The sequence below is a fragment of the Hippocampus guttulatus genome, chromosome 2 (genome assembly GCF_054856545.1).
Source record: "Hippocampus guttulatus isolate MCC_2025c chromosome 2, RoL_Hgut_1.0, whole genome shotgun sequence".
In the NCBI taxonomy this organism is placed as follows: Eukaryota; Metazoa; Chordata; class Actinopteri; order Syngnathiformes; family Syngnathidae; genus Hippocampus; species Hippocampus guttulatus.
This window is the reverse complement of record NC_141262.1, coordinates 6,729,734-6,747,417: the sequence shown is the minus strand read 5'-3', so window position 1 is coordinate 6,747,417 and position 17,684 is coordinate 6,729,734. Positions and strand designations below refer to the sequence as shown.

Genomic DNA, 17,684 nt, shown 5'->3' with positions numbered 1-17,684 from the left:
CTAAATACACGCACAAAAAGCAGTAATATTGTGTTGAATAAATTACAATACGTATAACGTATTTAAATACATGCAAAAATAAACTTTATAATCCCCAAAAATGATATATTTGTAACGTTTTTCGAAGTAGCATTAATTGCAATAAACGATTTAAACCCACAATCTAGAGGAAACACGCAGGAATGTAGAGGTTTGTTAATCTTTAGCCGGTCTTTCTCTTGTCACCCAAAACCGTCCAGAGGGCTGATATGAAAATGAGAAGCAAAAAGAGAGAGAGGAGAAATGGGGAAGTGTGAGTTCCTCTGTGAGTGGGGTTTTTTTTCGTTCGTTTTTTTTTAAATTTGCTTCTCGCATCACAGACGAAACACATTTTCTTTGGAAGGGTAAACCTACACGCCACCAATTTTAAAGCTCATCACCGCCAGTTGGTCGTCTGATGCTAGGTGAGGGTATGTCACATCCTCTTTCATTTCACTTCAGTCTATACATCTGTCTACTGTATTTATGTTGTGTCTAAATCGTTCAAAAAACATGGCAAATAGATTGTCCTTTTCATATGTAGTTGGTACTTTCCTGTTACATTACACTGAAGTTTGACATTCACCTATTTTGCTCTTGTACCAACTTTGTTTGTCATTATCATGGATGCACACGCACCCACACACTCACCGCACACTTATCTGTCTGTTAGGAAGCATCAGAAAAGAAAGGTTCCTGCTAAACAGCAATGGTTATGCTAATATTAGCTTGTACAGAAATGGATGTTTTGCCAAAGTAACAAACAAACGACTAACAAATGATTTCCTTCTCTATAAGTCAAAGTGTTTAAGGTCTCTGAGAACCGAATTAAATGTATGAAACCTCACTGCATAATTATATTATTATTTTTTAGCATTTATACATTAGCTCTACAGTATTAAACAGTTACTCTGACATTTTAGTTGTCTTGAGATTTGCATACTAGGGCACAATTTATTTTAAATTCTCCTCACTGCTGCTCTTTGCTGTTGTTTGTCCTTTGATGCTTGTTCTGTATAATTTATACAGGTGTATATTATGTGAATCTTGCAACAGTGACGGTTTAATTTTTCCCCACTGCATGAATTAAAATCAACTAGCCCATCACCGCTAGCTTTGGGCAAGATGCAGGGTACACCCTGGACTGGTCACCAGTCAATTATAAGACACATAGAGAGAGACAAACATTTACACGAACATTCAATACTGAGTGCAACTTGAACCCATGCTGCCACATAAGTCTCTGTACCACAATAACATCAGTAGAAACTAAACGAGAAGAAAAATACACAGCATGCAGAAAAGTAGCACTGATGATTTTACCCACAACAAAATGTTCGACAGTATATTCAAACATGTGCTCGCTGTAATAAATATTATAAAATATACTTTTTTACAACGCATGACACGTTCAAAATTTTAAAATGAGTGCAATTTGTTAAAGTGAAAATATATATTATTTTTATTACTGTGCTTTTTTTCCGACCATATTTTATTTGAAAAGTGAATAAACAATGCCCTGTGAACTTATCAAATTTCACTTAATAGGTGAGAAAATTATTTATTAATAAAAAATAATGTATCTTTCTCCATTGACTCATGCCAGCAATTTATAGTGACAGAGAGAACAAATAAAATATGTTCTATTAGATGGCAAAAAGTATGAAATTGATATATGTATCCTCTTTTTGTGACAACTTTGTTTGGTGGTGTGCCGTGCGATTTTTCGAACTTAAAATATGTGCCTTGGCTCCGTACAGGTTAGGAATCACTGGTCTAGCGGACGCCACAGCTAGCAATGTACTTTTGGCGCAATTTCAAACTAATTTGAAACCGCATTTAAAAATGTAAAAACGTAACACATTGTACATGCATTTTCAGAGGTTATTTTAAAGCAAAAAAAACAAAAACAAAAACTCTTGACTTCGATAAAATGGTCATGATTTTAAAACAATAGGAAGTTGTGCGTCCCAGGATGACAACAGTTGAGAACCACTGGTGTAAACTGTAAATACAGTATACCACAAATTGTGACCCCAAAACAGTTCAATGCCATCGCAAACGCATTTAACAACATTACCCTGAACATCATATAGCTTAGAGATCATTAAAAAAATACACTGGAAGCAATGTTCCCTCTAATTTTCCATGTGTCTGTGCATTCACACAAACTCTCTGAATGACACGGTGAGCAACATCAGACGTGCACACGGCGGCCAAACCAATATAACACCTGTCCAAAACTTGAGAACAAAACAATTTACATGATGTATGTATGTTATAGGGGTGGCAAGGTGGTCGACTGATTAGCGTGTCGGCCTCTCAGTGCAGAGGTGTAGTGCTCGATTCCAGCTCCGGCCTTCCTGTGTGGAGTTTGCATGTTCTCCTCTTGCCTGCATGGGTTTTCCCCGTTTCCTCCCACATTTCAAAAACATATGTTCAAACAGGTTATTGGAACACTCTAAATTGTCCCGAGGTGTGATTGTGAACGTGGATGGTTGGTTGTCTGTGTGCCTTGCGATTGGCTGACAACCAGTTCAGGGTGTCCCCCGCCTCCTGTCCGATGACAGCCGGGATATACTGCAGCGGGCACGCAACCCTCGTGAGGATACGCGGATAAGAAAATGGATGGATGGATGTTATAACGCATTTCAAAGCATCTATACCTGTATATCAAAATAGAACATATAATTGAATACATATTTCTGACAGGAATAAAATCAGCCCAAGTTTTTTACTTTTATTTTAAATACAATGGTTAAGTCTCAATACAAACTACCAGTACATTGTCCACTCATAAATAATGGAAAACATGTTATTTCATAAAACACAAAAATCTATAGCGAAAGAGCTTCATTTAAGGGGCTCATGAACTACGCCCATGTTTGGACTTCCTGAATTGAACAATCCACGTGTAGCCTCGAGCAAGTGAGAGTGTACTATATGTGTGTCAGTGTATGCTTTGTAGTGTTAGTCGCAGTCCTCAAACTGTAAGGGAAGTGGGAATGATGTGGTCTCCCGTTTGTAGATTAAACTGGCGTGGAAATGAAGGAATGAGTGGAGAAATATAATATTTGTGCATGGTGCGCTGAAGGGTCACCGTGTGCCCTCTGAAGGTGAGAGTTGTGTGCAACTGCTCACACTGGCATCTTAGAGGGAACATTGACTGTCAGTATATCTGCATGTAACAGCAAAAACCCAGTTTAAATTTAAATTTATAGTAGCTTATCAGCATTCATCTCTATGTAAAATTTCACCAATACCTCATTGACACAAGTTACTACTTTTCAATCAGGCAGGGCATAAACGCCATTTTGTGACAGCTAATGGTGTAACAGAAGAGCACCAATTATATGCAAATGGTTGAGTTTATTTGAGAATAGCCAAAGATAGGATCCAATGATAAAACAAATAGGTGAATTTGTGTATAGGAAGTATAAACAGGGCTTCACTCTACACACTTGTTTAATCGTTGGATCATATTTATTGCAGAAGGTTAACAGTGTGGCCCCCGAGCGACAAACTGAAAGTGACCCATGGCGTATAGTTGGGGGGTGGGGGGGGGGGGGGGGGGGTGCCGGATTAAGCAATAAAATGGCACCAAGGAGGTGTCACAAGGGGGAACTACATCGCGTGTGTGGGGTATTAAAAGATGTCATGAAGCCGATGCTATGATAACTCCAGTCATGACAGATTACATCTGTGTTGAAGCCATTGCTGTCCTGGAAGCCTGACGCAACTTCCCCATCAGTCTGTCTGCCTTTGAGTCAACTGCCGTTGATATTAAAAGACACACACGAGACACAAGTACACATTCTGATGCTCCACTCCGTTACTTTAGATCAGTGTTCTCCAACTTATTTTCCCTTACATGGGAGACCCTTCCACACAAACCTAATGCCAATTAAACATAACAACCAGGTCTACCACTGAGGGCCATAGGATAAACAGTTGCCTATTTTCAAGAATCAAAAGTCATGTTGTTACAATAATAAATTGACAATTAAGACTAAAGTTGTACTTTTTCCAAAATAAAGTTACAGTGAAACTCCTCTACAACGAAACCTACATGGGCGGAAATACCCCCTAGTATGAAAAACTCTTCATGCATTAACACCATTCCCACTCTCCTGCCCCCCATACAACGAAAAAAAAACCCTGTTGCGTTATACGAAATATTTTTCTCTGCTCTTGCCTCGCGACGAGATTCACTGCAACGAAGTCTAATCCAACAGCGACCTCTACTGCTTCGTTCGGAAACAGCAACCACCACACTGGTTTACACATGGGCCAGGAAGTATTTGTTATTGTTAGTTTCAGACGCAGTAAGAACGTTGCATTGCTAAAATGGCTACAAAACGGACCTTTGGATGTCAAGCAGCTAAGACAAGAAGAGCTCTGACACTGGAAGAGAGGGTAAAAGTGATCAAAATGAAAGACGGAGGAAGCGAGATAAAACATTATCCAATAAATTGATGTAAGTGAAAGTGAATGCTGATCGTAAATTTTTCAATTTCTTTCCCCTTTTTCTTTCTACACTGACTACATGAAGTGCCAAATAAGTGTATTGCTCATATTTATGTCCTATTGGAATAAAAATAAAGAGTACACATACGTTTGTGTGTGTGAGAGATCAAATTTGCTACAGTGAAACCCCCCCTGTTGTGAAAAATTTCTTGCTGCAAACATCATTTCGTTGTAGAGGAGTTTCACTGTATAATATAATGTGCATGAAAAAGGCAACGTTATTCTCCCAATATTAGACCCTTTATATTGCAAAAACGCTCTCCCTCTCTCTCTATCTATCTATATATACTATATACTAGAGCTGTCAGTTTAGTGCCTTTTTATTGGCATTAATTTAAATGAATTCTAACGGGATAATTTTTTTTCTCGCGAGATTAACGCGGCGCACGTCACAGCAGATGTTATGTTGCTCTATAAATAAACCAGAAACAAAACAACAAGCACGCTGCACAGGTCCACGCACGTTTGTTTTGCCAGCCACGGCAGCGCGAGACACCGAAAACGGATACTTAAAGAGTTTATGAATGGAAAGTTTACTTTTAAAAAGTTGCCAGATTGTTCCACTGACAAGACCAAAGTTACCTGTATGTTTTGCAGTCGTAAACTGAGCTATCATCATAGCACGTCGAGTCTGAAATACCACTTAATGGCCAAGCACACAGCTGACGTGGGTACTCCGCCCCCTCGTCTCAGACAAACAGCTATGGATCATTTCAAAGCGAAGAAAATGGATAACACGACGAAGAACAAATTTGCTGAAGCCATAGCTAAATGTATGGCTACTGCATGCAAGCCTGTCAACATTGTCCACAGCTCGATTCAAGCTGAAATCATTCGCATTGCGTCTAACGACTCCACTACGCATTGCCAGCGAGAGCCTCCATTACAAGCTGTGTACAGAGATTGTACGTAGTGGAGAAGGCTAAGGTACACCAAGCGGGAGAAGACACTGTTTCGGGAGAGAAATAAGAGACTAAGTTGATGAGCCTCTGGTGAATAAAGAGCAGGTAGGCTGTCGAATACGATGTATGCCACTGACGCGATTGTTACTTGTTTGGAACTATTTTGTGTGGAAGGTTACAGTGGTCTGTGCCCATATAAATAAAGCGGGTGGAGCTTCTGTGTTCGTCTGACTGACGGTGCCGCTGAGGCACGTCGAGAGTTCAGTAGTGCAGTGGGAGCGACCACACTGAAAATAAAACGTCTCCAGTGATGTCATCGAACCAAGTGTAGTCATCCGAAATGATGTCTGCACAAAACCGTAGAGAGGCTTCCGCGCAAGAAGGACCAACAGAATCAACATAGCCTGACTGCTGTGTTCAAAGCAAACTTGAGAAAAACTAACTATGCAACCATGGCTTAAATCCACTATAGGCTGAGTACTAGTTTACCCTAGATGTGCACTTTATAATGTTATATTGCTTTGTTTTGATTCCATAAAAAGAGCTGTTAAAGCAGCGTATAACAAAATATTTTTTTCACGGTTGTTGATGGACAATAATATTGTGTGAGAGATTGTGTGAATAACTGCTCCAAGTGAAAAATGTTCATGTAAAATTGAAAATCGAAATTGTTATTTCAGTAAATATTTGCATTTTGCACATAGAAAACTGATTACTGATTCCATGTTGATGAGAGCATTAAAATGGGGAAAAATAGGACAAAAAATATATAAAAGGAAATTCAGAAACGATAAAAAATGTGTGAGTAATCACGATTAATTTTTAGTGAATTTGAGTTAATTATGACAGCATTGTTTTATACATATCCTCGGCCAGGCCTCAGTTTCAAAATCAGTCCTTGGTCCTTGGCCTTGGCCTCGGAGGCAAGTCCTTGGTCCTTGGCCTTGGCCTCGGAAAATTTCTCAAGTCCTTGGCCTTGGCCTTGCCCCGGAAAATTCTCCAAGTGCTTGGCCTTGGCCTTGGCCTCGGAGTCAAGTCCTTGGCCTTGGCCTTGGCCTCGGGTTGCCGGTCCTTGGACACAACACTGATATATATATAGATATATGTATATGGGCTCAGAGAGGAGCTGGAGAGAGCCTGGAAGGTAAAAGTGACAGTCGTGCCTGTGGTGGTCGGAGCACTCGGGGCAGTGACCCCCAAACTAGATGAGTGGTTGCAACAGATCCCGGGAACAACATCGGACATCTCAGTCCAGAAATGTGCAGTGCTGGGAACAGCAAGGATACTGCGCAGAACCCTCAAGCTTCCTGGCCTCTGGTAGAGGACCCGAGCTGAATGAGGGACGGACACCACCCAAGGGGTGAGACGAGGAATTTTTTTTATATATATATATAAAACATGCATTCAAACCCTTACAGATGAACTTAAACCTTCTCTAAACTTTTTAGATAAGATAAGAAACCCTTTATTCGTCTCGCAATGGAGAAATTCCCAATTCACAGCAGCAAAGTTATGAAAGGAAGAAGTAGAACAACAAAATATAGGAGCTGCTGCAAAGGCAGCCACTCACGCGGCGCCATTTTGAAGTCAAAATAACAAAAATAACACAACACAACACATAGGACACAGACAGTCGTGCAATCTTCACCACTTTTCTGCATACACTTTGTTGTCTGAAGCAGTTATAGATGAAAGAGGAGAGGATCAAAGTGTCCTTTCACCAGTGGATCAGAGACGTCATACTGAAAATGTGCACAGTCTGCTACAAGCTAAGTTTTGAAAGCAAACACGAAGCTGTAGCGTCTCTTGACGAAAAGAGATTTTAATGCACAACTTTAGTACAGCGTGACTATTAAGCTCAAGACTCAGTCCATTTTTTTGCCTTAATACCGACATATAGAGTACTGTTTTATCAAATGATACAGAAAAGAAATCGCTTTATGAAAATAAGCACGAATCACAAAGAAAGTGTCGCTAATCTTGCTTGATGATCAGTTGGATGAACGGCGCGGCGCTGCTCCACGTTGGCATGGCTTGCGGGAGACCGACCGCACAGCGTGGCGATACAAGGAAGTGCTTACATTGACATCGCGATAAAAGGCCCGGTTCCAAGTATCAAATTAGCCGTTACGCCGAATATACACAACAAATGACAGATTCATTCACTCCAGTGGCCGCCGGCCACTTTCAACAACCTTGCAGACTACAGCGATCTGTTGATCATTCATTGCAGATCACGCCGGCGCGAACCATGTGTGACAGCATTTTGGAAGATATTTTCATTAAGCGCTCGCAGCAGAGGAGGAAAACGTCGCCGTTGAACTATAAAGAAAGATGGTTCATCCTCACACGGGACAAACTCTCCTACTACGACTACGATGCTGACAAAGGGGTAAGGATGGAACGCTGTTTGGCCTTTTAATCCACATCCTTGAAGGGGAAAAAAGCTGTCAATTGCGTGCTACTAGTTTCCCAAATGATGTTATATTGATCAGTTGAGCGTTTTCAAGCAATTCAAGGATTTATTGACATTGATCAATGGTTTCCAACAACTGTGCTGTGTTTTTTTTTTTTGTGACGTGAAAGCTAAAAAAAATCTCACTAAGTATTGTGTAATAAAGTCAACTACAATTGCGAAATGACTGTATGACCCTCTTTCTTCTGTACGCCCATATGGAGGTAAATATGTTTTTATAATTAACTATTAAAATAACTCATAAAATGGGCTCACTTAAATTACGTGACAAAGGCGAAACCAGAGGACAGTTTCACTTTAATTATAGTTAGCTTGATAAACGTAAAGTGTAATATTTCAGTTATCGATTTTTAACCCCCCTCCCACAAAAATGTGTTTTCAAATTTTATTTTAGTTATTTAAGTAGTTTTCCTTTCACTATAATAACCGTGGAAATGATCCCCTTTCAATTAAATGGTCATATATCTAGAAATAATGCTCATCTATCTATGCGATCAATGTAGAGTGACAGGCAAAATAGTTGAATGCTCTTCCACTGGATGTCAGTAGGCACAATTCACCTGTGTATTGTTGTTGCAACACAATAATTAGTATTGTAATGTAATGGAGTACAAATGTTTACTGTGCTTTGGTAGAATTTTCATGCATCTGTAATTTGATTCATTATTTCTGTTTTATTTTATATGACTTTCTCGGCACTATTTTTCCTAAATAAAATGCACGTACCGGTACTTTTAATCCGAAATCCATCTTTGTTACGAGTTACCACAAAACAAAATACGAAGAAATCATTTGTAGATCTAAAATGCCTGAAACGCGAAGCACAAAGCAGAAGTAGTCTTGCCTGTTCTTTTGTGGTAGGGATACAGGTCGTCAGTAAATATGTATGCTTTTTGTGACATTTTTTGTTTGGTGCTGTGCTGTGAGATTTTGCTCATGTCAAATATTTGCCCTGGATCCACAAAGGTTGAGAAACACCGCTTTGGTGCACGGTCAATGTTTCGATATTGCTTTGTAAAAATAAATACAGCATTGTTGTACTTTTCCCGTCTGTCTCGCAGAAGCGAAAAGGCCTGAGGGGCTCAGTGGACCTGGAGAAGATCAAGTGTGTCGAAACGGTGCAGACGGAGCACAACAGCCCGCAGGAGCGCATGTATGCATTCCAGGTAGAGTTTTGATTTGGCCATGTTGGAAGATAGTTGTCTTGGTTCCTGGCAGCCCCCTTTCCAATGAATAGAGAATATCGTGCAACTAGTGTAAGAAGTGAAAGAAGCAGTCCAGATGTGGGGTCTTTTGTGGTGCTTGCAGGTGTACACGGGGCTACTCGAGTCTTACCACACAGGAAGCAAGAGTGTGAGAGGCATTGGTGAAAATACAAAATGAAAACTAACTGTGTCGTTATTTTTAAGGTCATTTACGATGAGGGGCCGCTGTACATCTTCGCAAAGACAGAGGAAGTTCGCGCTCAGTGGATAAAGAAGCTGAAAGAACGTCAGCATGCAAATTGATATCATCACTTCGTGGAGGAAGTGTGTGCTCATTCAAATGTGTGCGCGTGCGTTTGTGTGCGTTTAGTGGTGCAAACCAACAAGGACTTGATGCAAAAATACCACCCGTGCTTCTGGATCGACGGCATTTGGCTCTGCTGCCAGCAGGAAGTCAAGCAGGCGATGGGCTGTAAGGTTCTGGACAGCAAGAACGGTGAGGATGAGCCACACGCTATTTCTGAAAGATTCTGCGACTGCAGTGATTGCAAGAAATTTCATCTAAATTACTCAGCAACGATATTAATTTCATCATGTGTCTTGAATTAACCGGTGGTGTCTGACTGCGTTGTGTTTAAGAATATTGATGACGCACAGCAGGATTTCTTGTTTGCGTTTAATGGTCTCAATGACAGAGCTTGACAAAAACAGCAGAAAACAATGTCCTCCTTGTCAATTATATTGATACGGTGTACCCCTCCTCGTGGAAATTTTTGTTTTACCCTTTGATAATGGAGGCTTTAGTGAAAGAACACGTCGGGTGTTTATAATTTCACAGATTTTGTGTAACGATAATGCAGTACAGTAAGTATTTCCATTTTTTTTACTGGCTGTTTTACATTAAAGTCAGCAATTGTATTCCTTTAATCATGTATCTTTCAAGATAGTGGAAGAGCATTTCATTGTTCTGCCTGTCGCTATGCCAGCGACGCATAGCGACAGGCAGAACAATGAAATGCTCTTCCACTACATGGCAAAAAGTGTCTTGCTCTTCTTACAAAAGAATAATTGCTTTGTATTCAATTAAAAAGTCCCAGATTTTACGCTGAATGAGTACAATTATAGAGTCAAATGAGACAACATCATCATTATTTCAGTTATACATATACTTTTTTTGCGACAGGTGGTGTGCCATGAGATTTTTCAAGTCGACATTGTAAGCCTAGCTGGATGACTAAACTTCTGAACATCTTTTTCCCCAATAGGCTTGATGTCTCGGAGGGGAACCCGCAAACCTCTGCCCCCGACTCCTTCAGAGGTAAGCACACATCTATCGACGCACTGTAAAAGTAGAGTGTATTGTTCGCTCGGGGTCCAGGGGCTTGGCTAACATTACCGCAGAATATCCAACTTCAGATGGCAACAAAAGTTTAAAAAAAAGTAATTGGACAGATCACAAGACAAAGCAAGGGCAAATGTATTTAGCAGTGGTGTCCCATGCGGTCCAGCCTCTGCTGGACTTTGAACAACATTTAGTCTTCAGCAGTTCAGAGCTGAGCGCACAAACCGCTTGGCTAAAAGGACATACAGTACTGGAAAATGACGCAAGAGGACTGGACTGCACCATCTTTCATTCTGATTAGAATGGCAATGAGGAAAAACACAAATTTAATCTACGAGGCTATTTCTGGGTTTACAGGACTGGACCTTACAATTTTTTTTTTGTACTTTAAGTGTGACTCAAAAGGGCCCAAAACTCAAATATATTCCTCTTACTGAATTGCAAAAAAACAAAAACAACAAACAGAGCTGCAATTTCCTGTCCATCTGTAAGGCCGCTTCCTGGTTTACTGAGGGTGATGTAAGACCATTTCAAATTCGGCAATTACTGAAGACGGCTCCAGTGTTACCCAAACAGCAAAGAGAAAGAGAAACTAGTTAAAGAAAAGTTGAATTGTGGAGCAAACTGCTTCCTGCTACAGATGATGATGTAAGATGAATGGACAGTACTGTTCCATTTTTTTTTTCACGGGCTACTTCCTGCTAAAGATAGCAGTGGTAGGCACATCAGTGCCTCAGTCATCATTCCATCGTCATTTCAGACCGGCCCATTCCGACGGCGACGTCAGCCAATCAACATTTTTCTTTAATTCTGAAGTGGCAGAAAACAGTTCAGTAAATCCCCTTCACATGTGGCTCATCAATAGTATTAGCAAGTACAGAAGCCACAATCTCAAAATGACGGTACGATGTCTTTGTCAAAAATAAAATAAAATAAGGAAAAGCGGGAAAAAAAAACAAGTGCGGAAAAATGCCTGGTGGAAAATACGTCAGGAAAGTGAAGGATAAAAATGCTTACTGTACTGTTAATGGACACAAAATACATCATGCTCAAATGTCATATTTTACAATCAACCGATTATTTTTCACGGCAATATTGATGAAAATGCATTTAGATCATTTTTCAAAAACATTTATCCCTAAACTCTACCATTTGCATTCAGGGGATGTGTTCTTATGTGACTCGAACAGCAAAAAGAGAGAATACATTTCTTTACAGGCCCGCTTCCGTTGTTGTTTGCCACTTACGTGTCGTTGTTTGTCCAGTTTTGCTAAGTAGCAAACAAATACCAATCAAAACAATCCATTGCGTTTCAAGCTTTGAGTGTTTGGCCGAGGTAACGATACGTTATTGTGTTTTTCAGGACAAGCCCGGCCGACGATTACCTCCGCAGCTTCCCGAGCCCAACGAGCCCTGCGCGGGGATGAGCGTCGTAGCTCAATACAACCACCCGGCCATGATGTCTCACGACCTCGAGCTGAACAAGGATGAGGAGTACACCATCCTGGACAAGTCTGACCCCAACTGGTGGAGAGCCAGAGACAAATACGGGTAGGTGAAACTATCGCCTAAGGTTGGCTGCGTTCCTAATAACTATGCTTAAAAATGTGTTTGATATTGTAGAAATGAGGGTTACATACCCAGCAACTATGTGGTGGAAGTTGGACACGGCCTAGACAGATATGAGTAAGTATCAACATGAGTCTGCTTTGTCAGAATTCCTCATTTAATTTGCATGTTATGTCGAAAAACACCAAATTCTCTGAAAAATTGTCTTTCTTTTGAAGTTGGTACTGCAAGAATACAAACCGTAGCCAGGCAGAGAAGCTCCTGAAGACTGAGGTAAGACTCATTAAAAAGCGTCAAAAGCATTTAGCCCAGTGCTCATAATTGCGATACATAGTTCTTGTCCTTGCAAGCGTCTCGGATTGGGTTGAAGAATTAATCCTATTCAAATTGGCATCAAATTTTTTTTTTCTCCAAAATTGTTCATACCTAGTTTCAGACTAGCTGGACTACGTCTCAACCGACTTGGTGAGAGCTGGGATTGGTTACTCGTCGACCAATCGCAAGGCTAAAACACAGGGCAAACGTGCTAACCACGATGTAACCATGCTGCCAAATCTAACACAATGCCCTAACAAGCGCAGACTCCCAAGTTGTTCAGTATTTGGTTTGCCTCACTTTTTTTGACCCTCAGAACAAAGATGGAGGCTTCCTGGTGCGAGACTCCAGCAAGCCAGGGAAGTACACCGTGTCTCTGTTCAGTAAAAGCGGCGGGTGAGTTTCACTCTGCTTCACACGACACTATTTATGGTACAATATCATGTATCCGCTGGATGTACCACAAAAGACGAAGTGTAACAGAAACAGTGGATGGGATCACATGTAAATCGTTGATGCAAAACCACTCTTATCTCCCTGACCCCATCTGCTCTGTGGATAATGACAATCCCGCATAACCTCATGCGTCATGTGATCGTTCCTTTCTTTCCGTCCGCAGAGAGGCCGGTGGCATCTGCAAACATTACAACATCTGCACCACCCCGCAGGGACAGTTCTACTTGGCCGAGAAGCACAACTTCAACAACATCCCGGAGCTCATCAACTACCATCAGCACAATGCCGCAGGTTCACGAACATTAATCTACTCTATGAGGATAATATCACACAAGCAAGTCATTTTTTTAAACATCCCATGTCACAGTTTTTTTCATAGTCTTTGTTTCCTATTATCCAGTTCACAAGTCTATTTGGGGTGAAAACTAGCAGAATGTTCTTTTCCAATTAGTGTTTTAAAAATGTTCATATGTTAAAAAGCTTTCTTCCGATTGGATCTGTTTTCCTTATTTTAATATGGACAACAGCCTTCCTCAGATTGGTTAGTTCCCCATGTGTGGGCATTTTGTAGACACCATGTCTCATCATTGTGTTGGTTCCCATTTAGTTCAGGGAGCTATCGGCAGATTCTGGCCGGACACAGTGCATTCTGAAGGGGGCCGTGGCAGCGCGATGGCCCGGTGTTCCGCCTGGAGTAAAATTTTTCTTCCTCCTTTTAAAATGTTTTTATTTTTTATTTTTAATGTCCACTTCTGCAGTGATGCCTCTGACGCGCTGGGGCTGACTGACCGCATGTGTATGTGTGGCTGTCGCTTAAAACGTATTCCTTATTTCCTGTGAGGTTGGTAGCTGATGCAAAGGTTTAGCTTTGCACAAGACACCGATGTATTGTCGCTGTCGGCTATTTTTCCCCGAGGTGAATGGGTGTGTAGTAACCACAAAATGGGCAAGTACTTGAATAATGAAAAATCCACATCACAACAATGCCGAAAACAAATGTGCTCATTTTTGCCTTTCAAAGTCCACCGAGTACCAACGACAAAGCGCATAGATTCAAAAACTTAAACCATGTTAGAGACTCATTTTGACCTCTGTTATGCATAATAAAAGTGGGTGAAATGTGATTTTGATGACATGGGATCTTTAAATGAACATTAGTCTTTTAAACATGTTTGGTCTACCTCTCTAAGCTTGATTATAAGTAATCAATTTCCTGTTCTCCAAATCACCAGGCATGTTTAGCAGACTGAAATATATTGTTTCCGATCGAGCACAGCCTCCATCCACAGCAGGTCTTGGCTATGGTAAGTGTCACTGAAGAAACTGGACAATGCGATGTATTTTAATCAATGGATTGGAAGTATTTTAGTTAAAACATTTGGAAACCATTACCCATAATGCTACAAGGGACTGAAAAGTGGGAGTAGAAATGACGATGAGACTGGTTAGCAAAATGGCCTGTGATCTAGATGGAGACAGACAGACAGACAGACAGAGACAATAGTTAATGACTAAAAGGAACATAATGCAATAGCATTCTTGTTGTTGACTTGTTGCGTATGCCGCCGGTTAAAAGACTACATGACCCAAAATGCCATTGGACTCGGAGAATACTTTATTCAACTCCACTTTACACGGAACATGAAAACATATAAATACTGAAAACGTTTGAGGGTAAAAATACAAGTAAGAAGACACAAATCTTGTTTGTGTTCTGCAGGCATGTGGGAGATCGACCCCTCCTGTCTGACTTTCATTCGGGTCCTGGGTACGGGTCAGTTTGGCGTGGTGCAGCACGGAAAATGGAAGGGCCAGCACGACGTGGCTATCAAGATGATTAAAGCCGGGGCCATGTCGGAGGATGACTTCATAGAGGAAGCCAAGATCATGATGTAAAGCGCAATCGATCGGTCATCCGAGAAACGACACATGATGTGGTATGCGTTGGATCACGAGCCCGCTATTTCAAACTAGGATGCTCCACCACGAGAACCTGGTGCAGCTGTATGGCGTGTGCACCAAGCAGAGCAGCATCTACATTGTGACCGAGTTCCTCTCCAATGGCTGCCTGCTCACCTACCTCAGGGAGGGCCTCAGGCAGCACCCCACCTCCGTACAGCTCCTGGAGATGTGCAAAGACGTCTCCGAGGGAATGGCCTACCTGGAGTCCAAGCAGTACATCCACAGGGATCTGGTGAGAGGGCACAGACTGCATCACGGTGACTCGCTCCAGTGGACAGTTTTCAATTAAAATGTGTCTTCATTTCAACCCCAGGCAGCCAGGAACTGCTTGGTTGACGGCAACGGAACAGTCAAAGTGGCAGACTTTGGTTTGTCAAGGTAGAATCACAGCAATTCTGTAAAGTGTTGTGTTACAGCTACAGCTGTTGTCACAGTGCGAGAAAAAGAAACATTATTTTATTGTATAATGAAGGGCGAGTAAGGCCCTCTACCGGCACTATCGGATGCGCTGACCTGCCAGTACATTTACAACCTAAATTGTAATATTTGGTCTATGGAAGTGTTCATGTTAGATTTCTTTATCCAATCAAATTTCAGCCTCTATACTCTTAAAACCCAAATTGGTCAAAAAGGGGATTGACACAACCGTTGGGGTTATTATCATTATTACACTGTATATTATTACATATTAGGTTATTCACCCAAGTTTTGGGTTGTTTTATTGGTTATTTATTTTGACCCAACTTTTGGGTCGGTCCATTTTTGACCCATATTGGGTTCCATTTGACCCAATGTTTTCAGAGCGTGTGTACTGCCACATCATTGTAATCTTCCCAGGGCCTTTAAAAACACCAGTGCTGGTCGATTACTTAATTCAAATTATATTAGCAATGTGACTCTTTAACCAATCAGAGATTAACCTTCAAGTGCCAGCTTGTTGGCAGAAAATAACATGAGTATTTTGCTGTCCTCTGATTGGATGGTCCAAGCAAAACTTATAACAGTAAATTTGTATTTTGCTGAAAAACTGTTTTTGTGCTCAAATCCAAGCCATAAATAAAAAATGTTGGCGCCATCTAGTGACACCACACTGTCCAGCAACTTAACTGGAGTGAGGGGAGGAGCTTCATTTCATCAGGCCATAGTCTTATCTAATAAAAGAAAGTGCTTTGCTGCCACAAATTTGTTTTGTTTTTGTCATGTTATTCGGCAAACATTTATTCAGCATTATCTGTTCTTTCTATGTGAATGATAGTTTCTCTGACACTAATGTCATATTATGAGGTGGACTAAGTCCTCACTAAAGGCCAATTATAACAACAATGTATAACTAAGTTTATTATGTTCAGGTACGTCCTAGATGACGAGTACACAAGCTCTGCGGGTTCCAAATTCCCCGTCCGCTGGTCACCTCCTGAAGTTCTCCTCTATTGCAGATTCAGCAGCAAGTCGGACATTTGGGCTTACGGTATGTAATGGTGTCGTCCAAAAAGCCACTTTTAAATCCCCTTTGCTGGTTCATGTTTAGGTACAGAATTTGACACGTCCATATGTTTCCAGGGGTGCTGATGTGGGAGGTGTACACTTTGGGGAGGCTCCCGTATGACCGTCTGAACAACAATGAAATCGTGTCTCAAGTGTCTGGAGGCCTCCGACTGTACCGTCCTCAGCTGGCGTGTGAGAAGGTCTACAATGTCATGTCGTCATGCTGGCTCGATGTAAGTACAAATCCACCTTGGAAATGCTGGTTTTATGGAAATACACACTTGATAAGTGGTTAGCACGTCTGCCTCACAGTTCTGAGATTCTGGATTGAAAATGTTACATCTTGTTCTCCCTGTCTCCCATGTCACTTGTAAATGTTTGTTTTTATTTTCTGACAAAAAGCAAAGACCTCACCAGATGTATTTGTATGTGCTTTTTACCATAGAGTATCGCAGTACAGTTTATTTTTTTATTTGGCCTATTATTGTTTTACATACCCGTTTTCTGCAGTAGGATCTTGATTCACATCATACATTTCAATTGTAAGGTTCTTGTCTCGATGTCATTGTAATGTTGCATATAGGGACTTTATAAAGCCGATAATGAAAAATAATTTGAATTGAAATAAATTAAAATAAAATGTAAAGTCGTTCACATTATTGTTTTATGTATATATAACATTTTATGAAATTATCCTGTCATTAATTTTAATGGGAAATATAAACTTAAATTATTCAGTTATTATATTGTTTATTTATTTAATGTACACAAAAGAAATGTGTTTGACATGTGCGATTTTTCTATTTTGTTCTCTCTAGAAGGCAGACGAGAGACCCACCTTCCAGGAGCTGGTGTTCACTGTTCAGGATTTGCTGTATGAACTACAGTAGATTACAACAGCAGCAACTTGGAAAATGAAGCCAACTTGTGAAATGTTTAAACATAATGTAAATTACCGGTTTGGAACAGCTAATTTAACAGTGATATCCTTTTTTGACGACCATTGTTGAACACACAAACATATTGTAATGCCCTTCAGTGTAATCAAGGATGCGCACAGTCGCATAATGCAATCTGCTCGCACTTTTAAATAAACCCAAAAAAACGGCGACAGAACAGAGGTGGTGATGGCAGCAACTCACGTCCATACGCTCCACACTCAGACTGCCTGTCACAGTCAATCTTCCCCTCCTGGCTCATCGCCTCTCAAGTGGCCCCACCCGCTCACTCACAAATTACAATGAGCAGCTATTACAATATGAACGTAGAGTAGTACCGTAAAGTAGAACCGTGCTTTTGGAATGTATAATTAATTGCAAAATAAAAGCTATGTCGGATTTTTGAATAAATAGCGTTGAATACTATACATACTGTACTGTAGTTTATTTCTAGCCGTTTTGCGGCGTACGTCCTGTGTGCAATACAGG

General features: G+C 40.8%; 1 protein-coding gene across 3 annotated transcripts; it reads left to right on the top strand.

Annotated features, from left to right (window-relative positions):
- Positions 1-279: 279 nt before the first annotated feature.
- On the top strand, positions 280-17,623 carry btk (Bruton agammaglobulinemia tyrosine kinase). Of its 3 annotated transcripts, none has more exons than XM_086133168.1 (18): positions 280-443; positions 7,681-7,839; positions 8,985-9,089; positions 9,333-9,414; positions 9,499-9,624; positions 10,394-10,446; positions 11,834-12,021; positions 12,094-12,156; positions 12,258-12,312; positions 12,671-12,750; positions 12,974-13,101; positions 14,043-14,114; positions 14,531-14,702; positions 14,785-15,004; positions 15,086-15,150; positions 16,122-16,240; positions 16,333-16,490; positions 17,076-17,623. In XM_086133168.1, exons 2-18 carry the CDS (start codon positions 7,699-7,701, stop codon positions 17,145-17,147), a joined length of 1,899 nt encoding a protein of 632 aa, XP_085989294.1. In that variant the 5' UTR covers positions 280-443; positions 7,681-7,698; the 3' UTR covers positions 17,148-17,623. The 3 variants fall into 3 exon arrangements, with proteins under 3 accessions (XP_085989294.1, XP_085989277.1, XP_085989285.1); XM_086133151.1 differs by having other exon boundaries at positions 280-449; XM_086133159.1 differs by lacking the exon at positions 280-443 and adding an exon at positions 4,974-5,552.
- Positions 17,624-17,684: the final 61 nt, after the last annotated feature.